The sequence below is a fragment of the Haliotis rubra genome, unplaced genomic scaffold, assembly GCF_003918875.1.
Source record: "Haliotis rubra isolate DU_JTF1 unplaced genomic scaffold, ASM391887v1 Scf318, whole genome shotgun sequence".
In the NCBI taxonomy this organism is placed as follows: Eukaryota; Metazoa; Mollusca; class Gastropoda; order Lepetellida; family Haliotidae; genus Haliotis; species Haliotis rubra.
In genome coordinates, this window is record NW_025766989.1 from 120,568 (window position 1) to 144,392 (window position 23,825).

Below are 23,825 nucleotides of genomic sequence, written 5' to 3' on the forward strand. Positions count from 1 at the left end.
CTCTTTGCGAATATTTACAAAATTTTGCTATTTTGTGTAAATATCATTTTTGCAAATTAGTAAATTCATTGTAAAACTTAGGTTTACAAAACTGTAAATCGCAAGACATTTACAAGCTTGTAAATGTAGACTTTTTTGCCCTGCTGTGCCTCTGGTAGCATCAATCACAAACATGTCACATCAACACCTACACAACCACTTCAAGAAGGTCAGCAGGTCTGGGATGACGATGAAAAGAATGGGAAGTATCAACATCGCTATTCCTGACATCCCAATAACATTTGACGATTTTCTGTCGTCCTGTTTGCTGATCTTCTTAGCAATTTCTGTTGACAAGAGGCCTGCTTCAACTATTAATTCATCTTTCAGTTCATCGCCTCTTTCAACAGCCTCTTTTTCAACCTTTGGAACTGCAGGGGGTTTACAGCGACAGGTGCACTTTTTTCGTATCGCTCTTCCATAGCTATCCCAAGCAAGAACCTGCCCGTCTGGGTGGACTGTTGTGACAGCATCGGATGTAATTACAGCAGGTGATGTCGACGAAGATGAAAATAACGTGGAAGATGACGGCGGCGATGTTGAGTTAGACACTGATATTGGGGCCATTGTGGTGGTTGTGGTGTGCGCCGAATTTGTGGATGTGGATGTGGTCACCGCTGTGATTGTAGCTGGGGTGGTGGTGATGATGGACGTAGAAGCTGCCGCTGTTGTAGTTGTTGCGGGCACTGAAGTTGTGGTTGAGATGAGAGGAGAACCCGTTGCTATGGTTGTGACGGGCACTGAAGTTGTGGTTGTTAATGCGGCTGTGATGGTCGCTGTTGTTGTTGATGCTGTGGTAGTTGATGTGTACGTTGTTGTGGTGGGCGTTGTAGATGTTGAGGTCGTGGTGGGCGTTGTAGTTGTTGAAGTCGTGGATGGCGTTGTAGTTGTTGAAGTCGTGGTGGGCGTTGTTGTAGTTGTTGAAGTCGTGGTGGGCGTTGTAGTTGTTGAAGTCGTTGTTGGTGTTGTAGTTGTTGAAGTCGTGGTGGGCGTTGTAGTTGTTGATGTCGTGGTGGGCGTTGTAGTTGTTGAAGTCGTGGAGGGCATTGTAGTTGTTGTTGTTGTCGTTGTAGGGGTGGTGGTTGTGGGTGCGGCACTCGCTGAAACCGATGGGAAAGAAGCAATACAGCACAGTTACTCAGTTTACAAAGGAATTCTTGATGGGTAGAGCTAATTCATCATCACCGTCCTGGCATGAATAATCACATTTGCATCGTTTGTGTATTCCATCAAACAACCTTTATTGCTTTGTTATGATTGATATGTTTCACTTATAACTCACTTTACTTGTACATATATATAGTGTTTTCTTTATTGACCATGCTCGCTTGTGAATGAATGATAATGTATATCTTCGAAATAAAATGTGGAGGAAATGTCTCTCTCTCTCTCTCTCTCTCTCTCTCTCTCTCTCTCTCTCTCTCTCTCTCTCTCTCTCTCTCTCTCTCTCTCTCTCTCTCTCTCTCTCTCTCTCTCTCTCTCTCTCTCTCTCTCTCTCTCTCCATCTCTCTCTCTCTCACCCCTCTCTCTCTCTCTCTCTCTCTCTCTCTCTCTCTCTCCATCTCTCTCTCTCTCTTATCTCTCTCTCTCCCTCCTCTCTCCTCTCTCTCCATCTCTCTCTCTCTCTCTCTCTCTCTCTCTCTCTCTCTCTCTCTCTCTCTCTCTCTCTCTCTCTCTCTCTCTCTCTCTCTCTCTCTCTCTCTCTCTCTCTCTCTCTCTCTCTCTCTCTCTCTCTCTCTCTCTCACTGCTTACCGACTTCCACTGCTTTATTTAAGCTATTTTATACATTGAGTGGTTTGCACACTCAGCTTAAACATAATCAACAATTTTTATAGCAGTTTTATGCTTGTCACTTATATTTAACGTCACATCGGCAATATTTCAGCCATATCGGAGCAAGTTTCAGACGTACATAGATTAATATAGTGGATACAGAACCAAGAAAAACAACAGTCTGCCAGTATTGTAATATGAATTATGTTGAGGATTGAGGATGACAGTCCCGATGGTCCCTGGTATGGAGATCTATAGCCCGTGTTTATATTGTAGTATCCTGAATAATATAAGTTATGTGTTAATTTTGAATCTCTAACTGTGATATTCCAGTTACTTTACTGCCCTTCGTCGATAGATTTTATAATATAACATTATACGTTATGTAAGTATGAGCTGTTTTTGTCCCGATATGGCCGAAATATTGCCAGTGTGTCTATAACTCACTCATTATGTTGAGGATGAAATTAATACGACGAAGAAATTTGCTTTTTACGTGTTTGTCCGCGGTATACCGTTACCAATTAACCAACATTGTCGTGCATTAACTAAAATGCAATTTCTGCATTAACTTCATATATGTATATTATGACAATAATACAAAGCACATAGTGACCGTTCATGTGGACCTCCGCGTTTATCGTGTGAAATGTTATCCATAGTAAGGAACTATGTATCAGTTTATCGAGATTTTCAGGCTCTTCAAATAGTAAAATGTATACTTTGCCAAAAATATGAAACCAAATGAGTGAGTGAGTGAGTTTAGTTTTACGCCGCACCCAGCAATATTCCAGCTATATGGCGGCGGTTTGTAAATAATCGAGTCTGGACCAGACAACCCAGTGATCAACATCATGAGCATCGATTTACGCAATTGGGAACCGATGACATGTGTCAACCAAGTCAGCGAGCCTGACCATACGATCCCGTTACTCGCCTCTTACGACAAGCATGGGTTACTGAAGATCAATTCTAACCCTGATCTTCACATGTTCAAACCAAATGACGTAAGGTGTCGAGAGTGAGTATGGTTTTACGCCGCTTTTAGAAATATTCCACAATATCAAGGGGTGGAAATAACTTTAAAATTGCTAGTGTACTCCGGTACAGTGGCACATGTAAAATCACTTGCCCTGATAATTTTTCCACTATACCGGCCCTTTTCTTGTTGCTTTTTTAAATAAACAACATAATTCATATTGGAAAGTCAACTGGACACCGGTACAGTGTGACATACAAATTTGCTTGCCCGACAGAAAAAATACACTGGACTCGGGCGTCGGGCAATGGGTTATTTCCACCCCTGATATCATGACGGAGGATACCAAGAATGCTTCACACACTGTACATAAGTGAGGAATCGAAACAGGGCCTCCGGCGTGACGAGCGAACGATTTAACCACGAGGCTACCACCATCGCCTTTAGTCCCTTATGGCAGAGACCATATAATAGATTATGGGTTACCACTCACCACCAAGTACGATGATTTCGCAGATACTTATGCTTTGAAAATTTGGAAATACTAGTCGGATGAAGTGTGCCTTGTTACTGTGGCCAGCAGCGCAGGTATTTATCCACTGAGTTCTTCTTCTATGGGAAGCTACGATGCATTTGGACCAGCAGTCATCTCTGTCGGTACAGGTGGTACTGAAATGCACCGTAGTGTTCTCCACGGGATATTCTAGCAATATGAATGACATATAGTTAGTGAGTTTGCTTAAATTCGCTCCTTACGTGGTTTCAAATTTACCATTTGTGTTTTAGTTACCATATAATAAACATTTACATAGGATTGGATTGGATGTTCTTTGCCGCCTCACTCAGCAATATTCCAGCTGTATGGCGGCGGTCTGTAAATAGTCGAATCTGGACCAGACAATTCAATGTTCAACAGCTTGAGCATCGATCTATGCACTTGGGATATGATGACATGTGACGACCAAGTCAGCGAGCATGACCATCCAATCGCCTCTTACGACAAGCATGAGTTACTTAAGATAATTCTAACCCGGATCTTCATGATTACCCGATCCTGTCAGTCGCCTGATAAACATTTACAACTTTGGTGGAACCCACAATATGTTTTTTGTTGTTGATATATTAAGGTTCACAATTATAGCGGATTACGGATTCCTACTCACAATCGGGACAGATGGTCGTTGTTGTTTCAGTAGTTAACGGTGCCCAATTTGCCTTACAGTGAGTACTATTCAACACAATGCCGCAAGCCTGGGAAATGACATGCATAGCGAATCTCAATTGCTACCCAAACACTTGAAGGACATTGCTTTGTGAGGAGTGAGTGACTCGACGTTTTCAACATTATCAGGGTGCCGTTGTCGATTTTACCCATGAAAATCCGGCTTAGAATTAATCTTTAGCAACCCATGCTTATGGTAAGAGGCGACCAACTGGATCGGGTGGTCCGGCTTGCTAACGTTGGTGTCATCGTATCCCAATTGCGTATATCAATGCTCATGCAGTCGATCACTGGATTGTCTAATGAATTGATATGAACATCATCATGTATGACTTAATTCACAAAAGTGCTTTAAGTTCCAAAAGATGACTCAGGTAAATAAATTGTCTTATTACAAAGTAACTTACTCGCAAATAGGCCGATATGAGTAAGGCTGGAATTTTGTCCCAGGTCAATAATTATATAGTAGTTATTGAATGATGCATTGTCAGTGCAGGAAGAGATGTCAAGTTTTTGCTCTCCGTCAACCGCCACTGCACCGTTCACGTCGTGCATAATTTTAGTCTCTGCTTCAAGAGCGAGGTTGGTGGCATCTGGAGATACAAAACAAAGAATTACTGAAGTCTGAAACACATTTGAATTGATAATTATAAAATATGCTCGACTTGTAATACCGTATATGCCGACCCATGAAATTTCATTCACATACAAACCCCAAAACATGAATTTTGAGCAAAAGTAAACAGTCTCGCCCATGCGCGAGATGCTTAATAACTCTTAAGTTCGGAGAACATTCTCGCCCAGGGCGAGGTAGTTTAAATTAGTTTTCGACATTTTTAAAATTTGTTTCATCCTTGGCATATATTCATAATAACTGCAGGTTGAATTTAGTTAAATCCTTTCTCAGAAACTGGCCACAGTGCGGATAGTTTCTCGATTTCCAGAATTAAATTGTGACGTGTTTCAAGGTCAAACCACTACGCCACGTCCTGACGCTGCGGCACCGAACCTCGCCATTGAAAGAATGCACGCTGGAGATTACCAATTTTCTGTTGCCAGGCGACTGAATGTTAGTCTGAGCACGATATCACGGCTTACAGCTCGTTACAGCCAAACAGACATAACCAATGACCGTCCCCGCACAGGCGGACCTCGAGTCACCACTGTAGCCAAAGATCGGTACATCCGGGTACGACATTTGCGAGATCGTATGCCACGGCTGAGAGCAGAGCAGCCATGGTGCCTGGACTTCGGAGGATATCCGGTCAAACTGTACGGAACAGGTTGAGAGAGATTGGATTGAGAGCCAGGAGATCCGACGTCGGACCCGTGCTACGTCGTCACCATGGCGCACAATGTCTCCGTTATCTAAAATTATCCACTTGGTTGTATAGACATTTCCTTCTTCGAAACTGATGCGAAAATGCATGTACTAAAGTCTATTTGTGGACGAGTTATACATGTTTGAAAATACAACATTTTCGCAACAGATTTCTGGGTTATGCGTTTCTTTTTTGGAAAAGTATATTAATTGCGAATACATATGAGTCGACTGGGGAATTAGCTCATAATTATACGAACAATACGCTGACGAAGACGAAGGAATAATTGAGCTCAAACTTCTTCAGTATACATGAAGAGAGAGATATTTTATTACGTCTCACCCCGTTACAAGGTACATTACAATATACATTATAAAAACAGCAATACACGGGTCACTCCGTACAGAGTTATGAGAGACGATATATGTACAAGTATTTACAAGTGATAAAACTGAATATTCTCGATAAAACCTATTTCGTACATGTTACTGATATAAAACACATTTTCTCTTTTTCAAAATACTATGGCAGGTTTGGGCACTTTCAGAACATAAAATTTCATTAGATAAAAGCAGTTTTCCGAGTATGGCTTATATTCATAAAACCCGGACAAAGTCTAAGACAATTATCAATAAGATTCTTTCGCTCGACACTGTGCACTGGACAATCAAGTCAAACGTGGCATCCTCAGTTACATTCACACAATTGAAACATATTCTCTCTTGTAGAGGAATATTGGCATATCTGCCCAGATCAATATTGATTGGTGCTGTGCCACATCTAAATTTGCTAATGCACTTCTATGTGCTCTTGGGATGCTATGACAGACATAAAATGCTGGAGTAAAACATGTCTTAGTAGAATATAATCTCAGCTTATTACCTCCCTTTCGGGAAGAACCTTGTCAATGTGGCTGTAAAATACTTTCTCTCTTACAGGAATTAGGTGAGCGGAGTTCCAGCTCAACCCCAGGGCGTTTCCTACGAGCAGCATTATCCTGCTCGAGGTCGTCCCTACACAGGCAGTCGGAATACCGGACTGGTGACAGTATGGATGTGAGCATATATAGAGATTATTAGTCGAATATGTTTCCGTATCATTGATATCATATATTAGGAAAAAAAGTTGTATTATGCGAGACAGTGTAAGTCTCGGGTGTCATAGCATCTATGAAATAATGTAAACTTACTTTATATATCCACCCTTATGTTATTTCCGACGGCAATTCTTCAACTATTGCCTCAATCAAATTTAACAAGTTGTTCTCATACTACCACCGACCTCAGTGTATAAAGAATCGGAGATACACCTCCAACCAACGGACCTTTATCGCAAATTTGTGATTATTACACATTCCTGACAATTGAAGAAATTCTGTGTAGAATGTAACCTTTAATTATAAATATGAATAGTGAGTTTTGATCAGCAGTTCTTCACATATTTCATTTTGTTTTCAAATTCTGACACTTTGTTTCTGACGCATGCTTAATGTACCATACACCTATTATCCAATTAGTCGGTTGCAGCACAAATACCAGTCATCATAGTTTGAAATAAAAGATTTAGCCCTTATGAAATGTGCCCATCAGTCAGTACTGTGAGTCATTATATATTGGACAAAATAAGTTAGGGATGTTGGTATTTTTATGTTTGATATTTTATCAGTGTGTCAATGAATGAATAGATAATTATTCAGAATTTCAAAATTTACATATATCCCTAACTATTTTTGTCCAGTATATGCGTTATTTTATTGAGCCATTTCTTACAAAAAATTTAACACCATTCAACCTCTAAACACAAGTACTCATTTACAGAGATTTGTCCTAACAAATAACGGATCATTCTGACCATAAAGAGGATGTGTATGATAGAATTCTATGTGTATAGAATGACATATGCATCTTATTGTTTTAGTAACATAATGTTGATTAAATATTTCACGTGACAGACCATATACTATCTAGCTATAGCTTTATATTCTGATTTTCATTCAACGGTTCTGGTGAAAACTTTAGTGTCATATCTGTTTGTTAGAAATTAACATAGAAAATGTGTTTAAAATCAAATATGTTTTTGATGACATAAATTCCATGTAGATATGTGTGTGCATTATATATTTCATTTACAAATTTAACAGATAATACTGTTCAATGACTGAATAAAGTCATGCATGTGTAATGTAATCTTAAAGCACACACGCACCATCATACAAAAATATCAGATACAATTCACGACGAAATTCACACGTTGCATAACAATGTGTTCACATTTCGCCCTCAATATCAGCTCCCGACCGTACTGAATTACACGAATGTAGCCTAATCGGAGTAATACAATATAGATTTGAGTACATGTGCAGAAAATCACTGCAGGCTTAAAAGTGTGATATTCAGAAATTTAGTGCCAGATTTGAATTACCGATTGCAAAACGTCAACAAAACATGACCTGAAAACGATCAGCTGATTCCACCGCCTCGCTTCGATGGCCATTTTGCGATTCATTAATGCAATATAAGCAGTCATGGCTATCCCCAGTGTATCATGGAATCACATAACAAATATTTCCGGATATCACAATTGATATATCATCGGAAAAGATATACTGTCCATATGCATCAGCGTGAACGTGATGGTGAAGGCTGTACTGGTTAACTGTCTCTAAGTGTTTAGTAACAAGAACAGCCCCCGATCCCATCGCGCAGAAGACATGCGTTGTCTCAGTTTAAGGTTGGACCCATTCGTAACTACTCGCCTCTTTCCGTGACCTACAATAACATTCGTAACTACTCGTGTCATTCTGGCAAGCCGGATGTAGGTGACGGAAAGAGGCTAGTAGTTACGAATGGCCCATTTAGATGCTTGAGAGACTTTTTACAATATTATATTTTTTTCAAAGTTTACTTTTAAGACACATTTTTCGTTTGATCGGGCTGAAATTATTGCTGTCGGCGGCATTTTGTGATATAATTTATTTTTTTGTTCCGTCGTAAGGAAAATTTGGGTTGGTCGGGAGATGAGAAACACAGAAAAAAATACGGACGGCCTAACCGTATCCCGAATAGAGTAGATCGATGCTCATGATGTTGATCACGGGATTGTCTGATCCAGACTCGATTATTTACAGACAGTTGCCATATAGCTGGAATATCGCTGAGTGCAGCGTTAAACAACAAACAAACAAAGTAAACATTGATCCAGTCTATCACATACAGCCACACACGCATGTGCACACATACCATATTTTTCGACGACGTTCATACAATTTTTGGCCCTCATTCTGTGAAGATACCTACTCCAGTGACCTCACACAAATAAAAGTCAATTCTTGTATTTTTTCTTCCACTATTTCACAATTTAAGCGATGCATTTCGCAATTTTCATTTTGCACGTATGGCGTATGACTATGTATAACAGCCATTCAGCGACGCGGAAGAAATTAGTTCTTCTAATGGAGAGTTTACATGATCAAATATATGACGACATGCTTTTTTTGAACATCTTTTGTTGTTGGGTTACAATAAACAGATACCATCATTAGATGAAACAAGTTTCTTAAGAACTTCCTTAGGTAGTCACAGTCACAGTCGCAGTCACAGCGCGTCGTAATATACCAAATAGAGGACATCAAAATGGTCGACAACATAGATATGTCGGGATGAGATTGCAGAAGTAGTTCATAATTCTGTGTCATTTACATATTGTCCTCATAGTTGATCGACTGGGCGATATCATGTCAAACATATGCTCTGGTAGAATTTTATAGCTTGCTGAGAGTTAACGTTACGTGTCAGCTAAACACCGATCGAGTCCATAGTTTGGATGTGCATTTCTTCGTTATGTTCACTGGGATCGGTCGAAGAGTGGACTTTCTTGAACGGCAATAAGACTCTCTGACTTATCCCAATTTATGTTGAAACTTTTAGTTCAAGATTTAAGGTAATAAAGTATCTGAAACAATGCTTCTGTATTGATCTGACCCGTGAAGATCCGGGCAATCCAGTGATCAACATCATGAGCATCGATCTACGCAAATGGGATACGATGACGTGTGTCAACCAAGTCAGCGAACCTGACCAGCCAATCTCGTTAGTTGCCTCTTAAAACAAGTCTGGGTTACTGAAGATCATTTGTAAATCGGATCTTCACGTTTTGGAAAGCTTGTATGAAATATATACATAACGCCAGTGCAAAAGAATTCAGTCTTCACTATCCTCAGAAACAAATTACGTTCAGAGTAAAGGGAAAAGTAATTCTAAAAATTGTATGAATGGGTCGTAGAAACTAAGCATACGCACTAATCAAAGACGGATTCAGAGAAGGGTGCGGGGGTGCGCTCCCCTACTTCTCACCCGAAAAAAAATTACCGGAAGAGCATTTGCCCCTAACCTATGAACTTCAGGATATATGTGCTACACCCCTTCTCCAAAAGACCGCCTCCGTGGTGTAGTGGTTAGAGCGTCCGTCCGGAGAGCGGAAGGTCGCGGGTTCGATCCCCGACCGCGTCATGCGAAAAGACGTTAAAATATGGTACTTGTTTGTCCCTGCCTGGCGTTCAGCATTAATGGGTACAACAAGGACTGGTCGGCTCGGAGTCAGTATAATGTGTCTGAGTGGGGTAGTCATGCTTCACTGCGGCATGGTATCTCAGTGGGCTAGCACTATAAAACCAGCTTCAGTCTGGGCTAGTACAAGCAGCCGCACATACACATACACACACATGCACGTCGTCATATGAGCGAAATATTCTCAAGCACGACGTTAAACCCAATTTCGCCTCACCTCACCTCACCTTCTCCCAAATCCTGGATCCATCCCTGTCAATAAACGTAACGTTTGCTTACCTGTCTTTAAGTCAGGCTGCCGTTGACAGGCAATCCCACCGGCATTGCTGGTACAATCGTGTGTTGTCCATTTTGATGACGTACCGGCCATTACTGCACAACTGTAAACCCCGACAGGTTCTAAAAGGGGTAGATATATTTAACAATATAATCAGTATCAACTGAATGTGTGAGCGACATCGCTGTTGTTTTTTGTGAAGACGCTTGAAACGATTCTCCATTTATAACGTGTCGCTGGTTGGTTTGTTGTTTAACGCCGCACTCAGCAATATTGCAGCTATATGGCGGAGGTCTGTAAATAATCGAGTCTGGAAAAGACAGTCCAGTGAGTATCGATCTACGCATTTGGGATCCCATGACATGTGTCAACCAAGTCAACGAGCCTGACCACCCGATCCCGTTAGTCGCCTCTTACGACAAACATTGGTTACTGAAGACTAATTCTAACCCTGATCTTCATGAACATGGATGGGGTCAGCTTTAAGTTGAATGAAAAACTGGACATACACATTTACCAGTTCCAAGATGCCCAGAGGACTCGTAGGTGATGATGGGCCTATGAACAAAACCAGGGCGACCGGGATTCGAGCCCGCGATCTTAAGATTTTTGCGTTTCAAAGGGGACGAATGGGCAATCCGTTCGCTCTACTAACCATTCACATAAGAGTGAGTAAGTTTAGTTTTACACCGCTTTTAGCAGTATTCCAACAATATCACGGCGGGGAACACCAGAAACGGTCTTCACACATTGTATCCATGTGGGGAATCGAACCCCGGTCTTCTGCGTGACGAGCGAACACTTTAACCACTAGACTACCCATCGTCCCCATTCACATGAGAAGGATGAAACGTTTCAGCAAGTCATCACACCGAATCCCAGGTTCGAACCCACGAACGCGTGCTTGTCGCACGAGGCGACTAGCGAGATTGGGTGGTCAGGCTCACTGACTTGGTTGACACATGTCATCGGTTCCCAATTGCGCAGATCGATGCTCATGCTGTTGATCACTGGATTGTCGGGTCCAGACTCGATTATTAACAGACCGCCGCCATATATCTGGAATATTGCTGAGTGCGGTGTACAACTAAGTCACTCACTCACTCACTCAAAGCACCGCCGTGATATTGCTGGAATATTGCTAAAAGCAGAGTAAACTAAACTCACTCACTTTAAAGCAACTTACAATATCAACGTTGGGGCATTTACACTCTTGGGGATACGTACGTGATGCAGCCCAGTTCGTGTATCCGTTTGAAACAGGCTTGTCAAGATCAAACCATTTCCACGTAGACCCCGATCTGGTCATCCCAAGCCATACAGAACTCGCATCGTCTCTGTCAATTAGGAAGATGGATTACCAGGTTACATTTTATGTGATTGTATCACACAATGTTGAAATCTAGTCTTGACACCTAGTCATGACATTGAGACACCATTCTGAAGCAATGAAAAGTGTTGAGTGAAAAAAAACACAGATAATTTCATATGAATATGTTTGAACTCTTATGAGAAAGCAATTATAGCAATATGAATGAATCGGTTATCGTTTTCTGCCCCATACGCCTCACCAGTCATAAACACCCGCAAAGGCAAGTCATTTACCATATGCATCATGTCATCTGATCATCAACAGATGTGTACATTCACATGAATGTGAGAAAACTGTCAGATCAGGGCTGTATTGAGAGATACAGTTACATGTAAAAGACCTCTACTCCATCTTTAGCCATCCCTTAACTCTACTGGTCCCCATGGTCTCGTGGTAATCTACCTACAGTTATTTGTTAATCTATAACCTGTTTTTATATTGTATTGTTCTCTTTAATAATATCGTTTTTTGATAATTTCACTTCAATATCTGTGATGCACTAGTAATTTTACTCTCCTTCGTCAACAGGCTTTTAATATCTAGTTTTATTGATCTATGGTATAATGGTTAATTGTTCTCGTCACGATATGGCTGAAATATTGCCGATGTGACGATAAATATTAACCCTAACACTTTAATTTTACTGACATTGAGCATCGTTGGAAATCCCGATCCCGAAATAATCTCATAGTTCCCTTTAATTTTGTTACTATCTTCATGCAATGTGGCGAATGCATCCAATTTTACGCGAATTGTTTTGACAAAGTATAGTTCTCACCTTACGTTTTGATCCTTATTTATCATCTTAGAAGGGGTTGTTTAAAAGAAGATGATGACCTCAGAATAGTGGGAAGTTACGATCACCTAACCAAAGAGGCTTTGTACCAGTAGGTCCTTGTCTGAATGGATGTCACGACGCCATGGCGTTTTGGGTGACGTTTGCGTCTTCGCTATTGGCCGCGACTTAGAGTTAGTGAGTGAATATGGGTTTACGCCATATTAGCAATATTTCAGCAATATCACGGCGAGGTTACACCATAAATGGGCTTCACACATTGTAGCCAGAGTTAAGATAGTAGAGTGCCTGGAGGTGGCCTTGTCTAACATCCAATCTATCCGACATAATTAAGAGTAACCGTTGAATTAGAAATGATGAAACTCCGTGGAAACTTGCTTATTACACAATAGTAAAAATGTCGTTTCATTCCTACTGAGACCTCATCCCAATATCTTGGTGCCAATGAGTGAACTGTCTACATGATTTGTGAAAGTGATCGATTATCCAATCTTTACTCGATTGTTTCAAACACTATTGTGTCGAAGTCGAAGGTGACCTACGTAAATACTTTGAGCCATACGAAACTCAGCACAACGAATAAGTAACGAATACCAAGGGACTAGGTATTGACATTGAAGCAACTGTAAATTCGACAGATCAAAATTAGGAGATATACATCATGTGTTGGCCAATTTCTGGGTGTTATTGAGTATTTGAAGCACGGGAATTCATTTGGAACCGACGCCAACACATGATGTTTATCGACATTGTAAACACAAAAGTAAACCAAAAGGTCCACACACGTTTTTGTGTCTGCACTCATTGACATCGTGTACGGGTACAGCAGTGAAATGTAATCAACCGGCCGTTTCGGCTGTCTCTCATGGTAGCATCTGGAACTGCTCATTTGTGACGTCATTCGGACTTTACGTCACATATGATTTGAATGACGTCATCACAGCTGACGACGTAACAATACAATGTCGTGAGCGATGTTTGTATGTATTAATACGCAGCGAATTTCCGGGAATCGAATACCATTTGATCACGCTTTTCAACCAATCAGATTGAAGAACACAGTGACTTTTGGTTTACAATGCGCCTTAGTTCTCTTGTCAATAACGGTTATTGGAGATAACGCTCGTAAACTGTTGATGGATCGATACCACGATCCTGACAGAGAAAACAGTCCACATGGCAACTTCTTCGCCAAGTGGCGTAGGAATAAGCGAAAACATAGTCATCTGTGACGAGTCCTCTCACTTGAGACTCGAGAGATTCCCTTTTATCTATGGGACAAAAACCTTCTAGATACTGTAAAGACGTCACGGCTCGCCGGTGATTTTGTTCAGAACTATGGCCACATCAAATATCTATGTTCATCGTCCGACACGCTTGTGTTGTGTTGTGTTGTGTTGTGTTGTTTATATCGTGGTGGTAGGGCGATAACATAAATTGACTTATAACATAACGCCATTGTGTGAGACGGTAAACTGACTTTGACGAATCAACGCTTTAATCTCAGCGGCTTGGATGTTTAAAGTATTCACGAAAACGTACCGCACTGATAGTCAAGACGTAACGTAGATATCGACCCGACTATCATGACTTGACGTTTTGGGAAAAGGAGTGGTGCTTTTTGTGGTCGTAATTATTTATGACAACAATTTTTTTTCAACAACATGAAATAACTCGTAAATCAATTTGTCCTGCGTAGTAGTCTTTTGTGCTGTAAATGACTTAGTCAACTTTGTTTCATAGTTTTTTAAGATGTCTTGTGTGTGTACTTAACGAAGTGATGCTACGAATAGGTGTTTGAAAATAACACGTTAAAAAGGTATCACAACACAGCATATGTTAAGAGTTCCAATGGGTAACATTTAACCATAGCAAACGAACTAATCCGGAAGTCCATTCAATTTACTATCTGGATAAACAACAATAAATGGAATAGTTATATGGCAAGTCTAAACGATCGAGAAGGAAACATGTCAAATAATTCACTATGGTCGTATGACTTTAACAAGTAAGTTCATCTGTGAGTTAGTGAGTTTAGTTTTACGCCGCACCAAGTCAGCGAGCCTGACCACCCGATTCCGTTAGTCCCCTCTCACGACAAGCATGGGTTACTGAAGATCAAGTCTTACCCGGATCTTCACGGGTCAGTTCATTTTCAAGATTCTGGCTAACAATCCACAAGAAATAACACATATATGAATAAGCGAGCACAAAGTCAGAATCTGATGTAACCTCCTTCAGCAGCAGTAACATTCCTGACTCTCCTCCTATCTGACTGTATCAGACGTTGACTTTCAGCTGATGTATTCCAACATACCTGCGCTTGTCGCGGTTTCGTAATGGGGGATCTCTCTAGAACGTCCTGCGACCTATAAGGTCCAAAACACGCTCTATGGGATTGAGAAGGTAAAAGGTTTTGTTTGTTTTTTGTTTATTTTGTTTGTTTTTATTGTTCCCAATGTGATGAGTACAAAAACATGATGAGTACAAGCATATAGAGGAATATGTGCGCATAGCAGCTAGTGGGCTCAATAGCGATATAGTACACTAAGTACACTGAATATCAATATCAGTGATATGTTTTTGTTTAATAGTCATTCAGGGTTAAATTCAGGGATGAGAGGAAACCGGTTGGCTAAAAATCTTTCAACATTATTATTTCTTCTGGAGATGAATGATTCAGTGGTAAATATGTCTTTCAATGTCCTTAAGTAATTATCAACTTTTGGAATTGTTTTTGTCAAAGAGCAAGTGTAAATATATCTCTTAGCAGATAAGATTATGTGGTTCAGGAATGGGTTCTTACCTAAAAAGCCAAACCAGATCAAAGATTTTGTCAAATTAAGTGTTTGGATACGTTTCGTAATCCACTGTTCAAGTTTCTTCCAGAAAGTTTTGGTTTCATTACATTCCCAATATACATGGCATAAGGTTTCAACAAAATCATTACACAAAGAACATATTGTATTGTCCACCAGATTCATTCTAAACAGTTCTTTTTTGGTATAAACAATTCCGTGCAGAAATTTATATTGAAAATCTAACAGTTTCACGTCTCTTAAATTCTTTCTACAAATATTAAAAATCAAATGCCAATCAAAATCAATACAGTCAAATAATGTTTTCCATTTTTGGCACATGTGAGGTTTAACATTTTCAGATAACAATTTATCTTAGAATAATCTTGAACCTTTTCTTGGGGATATGAAATCCTTTTGGAGTGAATTTATTGTGAGGCCATTAATGTTTATGAATCTATATTTCTTTAAAGTCTTTTTCCAAGGTTCAGGTAAAATATATATAACATATCCAAGATCTAAGTGAGTACCGTTTATATCAAATTTAAGCTTCAATTGATCAAAGGATATAAACCCATGTTCATCACAAAGATCTTTGATCGTCAAGATTCCACTTTTAGCCCAGTGACTAATGATGTGAACTGAGTTTTTGAAATTGTTATTCAGCCATAAAAGTTTGGATAAGATCTATGGTATTTTTAATACAATATCATTTCCATGCTTTTAATACGTCTTTCCAAAAAGGATTATCAACTGCACCTATATTTTGAAAAATTGCTCCATATTTTAGTATATCCTTAAAAGGAAAATTGCATGGGTTACCAGGATTTGTTGTGTTTATTAAGTATAGTTTGAGTGTAGATAACTTCATGCCGTTAACAAATGTTTTAATATCAATCATCCGTAGCCCCCCACCCCCATTTTGTTATCTTTTTTTAAAGTGCTCCGTTTGATTTTGTCATTTTTGTCATTTCCAGATGAATGTAAAAAATACTCTCTCAAGCGCGGTGATAAAATCCCCTGGAGGGTTAGGTAAAGTGTTAAAAATATGAACTAATTTTGAAAGAGCCAATGTCTTAATAACAGTAATTTTCCCTATCAGCGTTACACCTACTTCGGTTGTCAGTCCAGATTTGAGGAGGTCATTATGCGACGATGTCGCATTGGCCATACGCGTTATACTCACAAATATGTATTAAAAGGTGAGGATCCTCCGTTTTGTATCCCTTGTGATGAGAGAACCACGGTCAAGCATGTCCTGCTTGACTGTGTTGAATTCTCCAGCATAAGGGATAAATATTTCAATGTAAAAACAATGAAGGATCTTTTTACAAATGTTGATTATCATTTAATTATTGTGTTTTTAAAAGAAATTGATTTGTTTGATGAATTCTGATTAATGTATTATGTAAATAGACATATTTTTAAGATTGGTAATTTAGATTAGTAACTTAGATTGTTAGTGGCTGTACCCTCAAAGGGGGTTAAAGGACTGTAAAATTATTGTCCTCCTGGTAGGGTACTTAAGTCCCAAAACTTTTAAAGTAAAATGTAAATTTACCATATTTTAAACGTAGTATCTTTGTTCTTTTAACTGCCGGCTACATTTTCCAACAATCGCCAGCGGCTGAAGGGATGGTCTAAATCCAGCTAGGATCCATGCAGGTAGCAAATAATGTAAGTCCCCATGGTTCCTAGTATGGTGATCTACCTTCAGTTGTTGGCGATCTATAGCCCGTGTTTTATACTGTATTGTCCTCTTTAATTGAAATGTTTTAGCTTTGCTCGCTAGTTTTATTCATATCTGTGATTCTCTATTCGACAGGTTTTAATCTTCAAAAAGTTTTCTCTTTATATTGTATAAATTGTTTTCGTCACGATATGGCTGAGATATTGTCGATGTGACGTTAAATATTAACTTACTCACTCACTCTGGTCTTTTCTTTGTGTTAATAACCCATAAGTTATTCAAATCCGGAGTACATTTAATTCCTAATATTTCAAATTGTTTTCTTTGCCATTGTATATTCAAATCTTGACATAGTATATCCCTGCTACCAGCTTTTGAGCCAATCCAGATTGCTTTAGTCTTATCTATGTTTATCTTTATTCCTGACATATTGTAAAATGTATTAAGTGTGTCTATAGCAGAATACAAGTTATCATCTGAGCCATCCAAAAATAATTCAGTGTCATCTGCATATTGACCTAATTTGTATCCTTGATCATCAATTATAATACCCTTGATAGTTTCATGTTGTCGTATCATGCATCCTAGGATTTCAGCAACAAAAAGAAATAGATATGGAGATATGGGACCCCTTGCCTACAACCCCGTTGATCTGGGAAGAAATCAGAGAGATGCCCATTCTGAATAACACATGAAGTTGTGCCATATGTTAAGATAATAATCTTTGGACCAAACCCAAATTTTATTAGGACAGAATTGATAAAATCCTTGGAAACTGTTTCAAATGCTATTTTTAAGTCGATCACAATTAATAAACCTGACATGTCTCTTTTCTTAGTTTCAAACATATAATAGTCTTGTGTTTTCACTTAATGTTCTGCCAGGTATAAATCCAGTCTGGTTGTTATGTATCAGGGAATAAAGGTTAGTTTTTAACCGATTTGACATACATGCACTTATTAATTTATGCAGAGCATTTAATAAAGTAATTGGTCTCCAGTTCATAGATCTTTGATAAATCTGAAAATCCAGACCTTTAGTTCTTTCCAGAAGAATTAAAAGAAATCAATTGCAAATCCATCTATACCGGGGCTTTTGTTATTTTTCCTACTTTTTATTGCCAATGATATTTCATTTATGTCTAATTCTTTTTCCAATTTGTCTCTCTGTTGGTGACTCAAGGTTGGAGTTATCACATTTTCTAAACATGCATCATTCCCATAGTTCTGAGCAGAAGAATGCAGTTTTTTATAGAACTCTTTAAGTTCATTTAAGACTGCATCGCTGTCAGTAATTTCGTCATTCTTATCTGTAATAATTTTATTAATTGATTTGCTAACATAATTCCTATTTTCTAAGTGACAGAAATATTTTGTTGGTTTTTCCCCTTCATACCATAGAATTCTGTTTTTCTGAGTTGAATTCCTCGTATCTCTTCTTCCTTATTTGTTTTAGTTCTGATTTTAATTTAGAAAGTTCAGATAGTAAGGCTTCATCTACGTTTGGAAATTTTGTTCGAATGGTATCTTCACAGTCTCTTATTTTAGTTTCTAACTCATTTGTTTTGTCCTTTGTTTTCTCTTTAAGATAAGATGAAAAAGATATTGATTAACCTCAAACATTCATCAGAAATGTTTCTAAGAATAAGCTGTCATCTATCTTAAGTTTGATATCTGAGTCATTCACATTCTCAGCATAAGAGTTAATATCTGAGTATTCTTTGGTCGTCTCCTTTAAGATTGATCTGACTAAATCAGCATAATCGGGATTTAAGAGTAAAGAAGTATTGAATTTCCAGTAACCCCTCCCTCTTTTTTGATTAATAGTGTTTGAGAAAGTAAAACTAATAGCTGAATGGTCTGTTTTTTTCCACCATGTATATTTTCTTAAATCAGGATTTAGTTCCCGCCAGATATCAATAAGATCTAAGGATTCAATTTTGTCTAAAACTATATCTCTGGCCTTGGGGTTGTTAATATTTTTGTAATTTTCCAAATCATTGGAAGGATCCAGAACCAGATTCCAGTCACCAACAATAGCTACGGATTCATTATCAAAACTACAGATGTTTTCAAATAATTTTAAATAAAAATTGGGATCATCAATATTAGGTCCATCCAAATTGGTAAATCGTGTATCATTTACGGTTACATCTGCAATAATATAATTACCGTTTTCATCCTCTAGTGTTCTATTTATAGTGAGATCGATGTCATTATTGGAGAGTATAGCTACTCCTCTAGAGTTAAATGGTGCAATTATACTTTGCAGTCCCCATTCATTTTTCACTCTGTTAATAACTTCTTTATTGACATGGATGTCTTGTAAACAGATTATAGAATAAGCTTTTTTCTTAAATAAATTCACCACTTCCTTTCGTTTGCTTTTGTCAGCTAAGCCTCTACAGTTAGCTGAAATCATTTTAATTTTCTTTGTCTTATCCACAGTGAGATACTAAAACAATAGTTCTTGAATGCAGTGATCTCAAAATAAAATGCTTCATAAGTGATGTAAAAGGAAAGGGCTTTGAACAAAATGTTATAGTGGTTGTTTTAAGATGATTTGGAAATTGGGGTATTGTTACAAGTGAAGGAGAGATTTGTACTGGAATGTTGGCAACAAATTTATTTTAATAAGAAAGATAGCGAGGTGAGAGAAAGTTACAATGCAAAGAAAAATTGGAGTATTGTTACAGAAGAATGCGAAATTTGTACCGTATTGGAAACAAAAATTTGATGCATAGGAAAAATAAAGAGGAAAGAGAGAGATAAACACAATGAAAAGGACGACATAGATGCTTGTGTGTAGAAACAAAGTAAAACTATATTTCTTTTTAAAAAAGAAAAGAAATTAGAGTTAAAAACCAAGAAAAAGGGTTGACTTGTCCACCTCTCTTCCAAACCCAGCTATTATTCGTTATCGTTGACATGCACATATATTTTTCATCATTCAATAAGGAAAATAAGTTAGCGAAATGATTTGATAAAAGTGTACCGGCTATGATAACCTCGTTCGTGCGTTATAAAAGCATAACAAATGGGATAATGGACAAAATATTTAGCCAAAGTTAGATTCAAAAGTAAATAGTAACTAACGTGAAGAGCCCTATCGACTACAACATCCGGTATTGTGAGCGGATATACGCACTGAACGTCAGCTAAAGATAGCAAAGCACGTGTACTAGTTTCATAGATACAACATTCATGAACTGAAAACTGTACATTTTATATTCACAAACGTCCGATACGAATTGGAACAATCTAATGCTCAGGTTAACAAAAAATATATAAATTAAAAAAATCAAACTCTCATAGAAAGTAGTAACTCACTTGAAGATCCCTACCAACTACAACACAGAGACTACGTAAACATCCGGCATTGTGAGCTGATATGCGCACTAGTATGTCAGCTAAAAATAGCAAAACACGTGTATCTTGTGTATAAACATTGCCATAAATTTCACCGAAGTGGGAAACAGACTGAGTTCAGTGTCATAGTTACAACACTCATTAGCTGCTGACAACAGTACATTTTATACTCACAAACGCCCGATAAGAGTTGGAACAGTCCAATCCTCAAAGTTCACAAAAGTCTTTAATAGAACCATGGCTGAAGGTGGTTTTGGCGACAATATTCCCATGGACGATTTGGGGGACGATAGAACCCCTTTGCTCGACGATGAGGAGACCTCGTTCGCGCAAAGAAACATGGGCGATGATCTGCTAAAACGACCGTCGATGATTATTACGATGCCCTGGAGCAAAAGAAAATATAGCTCCTCTTTATCGCGATCCTTGCAAGTTCGAACTCGATCATAAAGGGATACTGCGAGTGAAAGATGCTCCGGGTATCGATCTCATGCACTCCCGTACGAAAAAAACCTCTTGCTTTGTCCACACTGGCCAGTCGCCACGGTGTCGACTTTATCCGCGACAATGTAAATATAACCAGTTATCGACAATAAATAAGCGGGAAGTTCGACAAGGCTTTACGAGAAGCGAATGCCGAGCTCCATGCCTTGGCGGTTGCACTCGGTCGAGATGATTTGAGTGACGTACCATAACGCGCTCAAGACGCATCGAATGACGTCGAAAAACTATTGACCACGTACCGGAACGAACGCTTGCCCGGGTTCGAATTTACCTTTCGGGAACTGTAAGGGCAGGACAAGGCCATGCAAACCATTCGCGGATCGCTCGTGGTCAACGTAGCCAAACTGGACGCGCTCGATGAGCATATCACTCGTTAAAAAAACAAACCAAACAGTGTCTAACTTTGCATTCTGTTAATGGCGCTATATAGATCTTTTTTATGATGATGATGATGATGATGTTTGCTGGCCAAACGGCTGTTAGTGGATGGATGACAACAAACCTTTGGCTTTTAAACGCTTTGTTAAATATTCTCACTCACTGACAATAAAATTTGAGTGAATATTGCCGAATACGCTAATGTTAAATGTGCGCTGAGTGTGTGGTCAGTGTGTGGACAGGATTAACAACAATGATTGGTAATTAATGCAGTAATGCAGTAACTACTGGAGGAAGTCAAATGTGCGTTTGGTAGGAGTGAGTGAGTGAGTCTAGGTTTACGCCGCACTCAGCAATATTCCAGCTTTATATTGGCAGTCTGTAAATAATCGAATCTGGACCAGACAATCCAGTGATCAACAGCATGATCATCTACGCCATTGGGAATCGATGACATGTGTCAACCAAATCAGCGAGCCTGACTATCCGATCCCGTTAGTCGCCTCTTATGACAAGCATGGGCTACTAAAGGCCAAGCATACATTTAAGTATAGTTAAAAAAAATGTAAACTAAAGTAATCATTACACACATTTATATAGAAATAAGAGTGGAGAGAAAATAACAGAAGGTCCATTTCTTTGGGTTGTTGTCTTAGTAAATCGACATCACTAGAGCATCGTTAAACAACCAAGAAACTCTCCAAAGAAATTTGATGTTAATGTAGAAAACACTTCTGATAATTTACAAAGTCAGTTCAACTATCAGTTGTAGACAATACGCTACATTAACTGCAAAGATCATGTAAAACCTGAAACAGGGAGTGTAAAAATATACACACACGTAAAACACACACAGAGAGAGACAGACACACACACACACACACTTAGACAATCACCTAACCTAACAGCTGTGACTGAGTGTGTGTATATATATACATATATATATTACATAGATAAATAAAAACAGAATGCCTTTTTCTCCAACATGTTTCGTTCTTTACTCTTCAGGGAGATTGAAGCGGTTACAGTATGACGTCATTACGCTTTAATCTCCCTTAATACTTTAATCTCCTTATACTGTAACCGCTTCAATCTCCCTGAAGAGTAAAGAACGAAACCTGTTGGAGAAAAAGGCATTCTGTTTTTATTTATCTATGTAATAATTATGACTGAACACCTGTACTATTTTGGACATGTTGTGCGTATATATATATATATATATATATATATATATATATATATAGAGAGAGAGAGAGAGAGAGAGAGAGAGAGAGAAGAGAGAGAGAGAGAGAGAGATAATTGAGTGCGTGTGCGTGTGCGTGTCTGTATGAGTATGTGTATGTGTATCTTTCTTAATCGCTTACATCTACGTGCGTATATTATGATCTTTGAATACGAGCGTATAAGAGGTTTTCAACCGAGCGCAAGAGACAGTTTTTGAGGTGACTCCGTTCTTTTGGTTTTCAGTCTGGAACCCTTATTCAAATGATGTCATGATATGCATGAATATCGGACAAGGATAATAACCTACCCATCTATCTGCCTCCGTTGTTTGATTAAAGCCTCAACGTCAAACGACGTCACCTCCACCAAAACTGCGAAAATGTTCTCACACATGCCCTCGGCAGTGTTTTTGGTGACCTGGTCATCGATGTACTTGTAGCAGAGCTTTGTGGATGCCAGATAAGTGAAACCGTCTGAGCAGGTATATCCAATGTCACCTGGAACAGAGTGAGTCAATAAGGTTCTAACCTGCTTGTAGCAATATCTAAGTAAGGTCAAGGCAGGGGACACCAGAAATGGGCTTCACAAATTGCCCCCGTCATGGGATTCGAAACCGTGTCTTCGGTGTCACGAGCAAACGCTTTAACCACTAGTCTGCCCTACCAAGTGGTTAGATCAACAGGAGCGGTATCTACGGCGTCGCGCACTTTTAACCAATAAACTACCACGACGCCCTTTATTCTTATTTCATTCTTATTTTACCGCCTAAAGGCAAAATACAACTTGCTATTCTGTGGTTGTGACGGCCAGACGTCCGTTTACTCAGTGTCATGTTCTCTTGACATACGGTAAGCTGTTGGTATAATAAATAAATAAATAAATTAGCGGAAATGACTTGACTTTTTTAAACCCTTTAAAAGACAATACAGGCACCCCGTTATAGAAAATATAACAAGTGATATCATTTTGAATTTGAATTTTTTGGCTTACGAGATTGATCAGATGATCCACAAAAAGTAAACCAAAATATATCTTACCATTTGTATATGCCAGAATCAAACACAACAAAGAGGATATCTTCAGCATTTCCATTTCCGCCCAACCCACATGGCACCGCAGCAGGATACTGCTGACAGTTGCTACTTTCACGACAGTGTATGAATAATACATTGTATCATGCCCCCTAGGAACGAAATGTCTTAATGGTCTTGGTCCCTTCACGAATGATATTTTTCTAAAGAAATTCTACACATGGCGAAGTATCTTTGATCGGATGACTGGTTCCGGGTTGATGCCACTGGGGTCATTAAAACACGATGGTGGCGTGTGTGAACACTTCATTAAGCAAAGCTGGTATTTACAGTTGGTTGTGTAGGCAAACGCTTTGATTGAGAAAGCTCATAGAATCTCATAAAGTCAAACACTCATAATACTACTCAGATATAGTATGACCAGAAATTATTGAGAATTTTAGCAATATGTTAATTGGATTTCTAGTTTAAACAACCTTGACCAGC

At 38.8% G+C, this 23,825-nt stretch overlaps 1 protein-coding gene across 1 annotated transcript; it reads right to left on the reverse strand.

Moving 5' to 3' along the window:
• LOC124283612 (location of vulva defective 1-like) lies at positions 1-23,425 on the reverse strand. Its single transcript, XM_046719602.1, has 8 exons — positions 23,346-23,425; positions 22,616-22,805; positions 11,406-11,515; positions 10,181-10,300; positions 4,422-4,607; positions 3,286-3,495; positions 726-1,139; positions 1-512 (listed from the first exon to the last, which is right to left on the reverse strand). The coding sequence occupies exons 1-8, from the start codon at positions 23,398-23,400 to the stop codon at positions 181-183; spliced, it is 1,617 nt and encodes a 538-aa protein (XP_046575558.1). The 5' UTR covers positions 23,401-23,425; the 3' UTR covers positions 1-180.
• Positions 23,426-23,825: the final 400 nt, after the last annotated feature.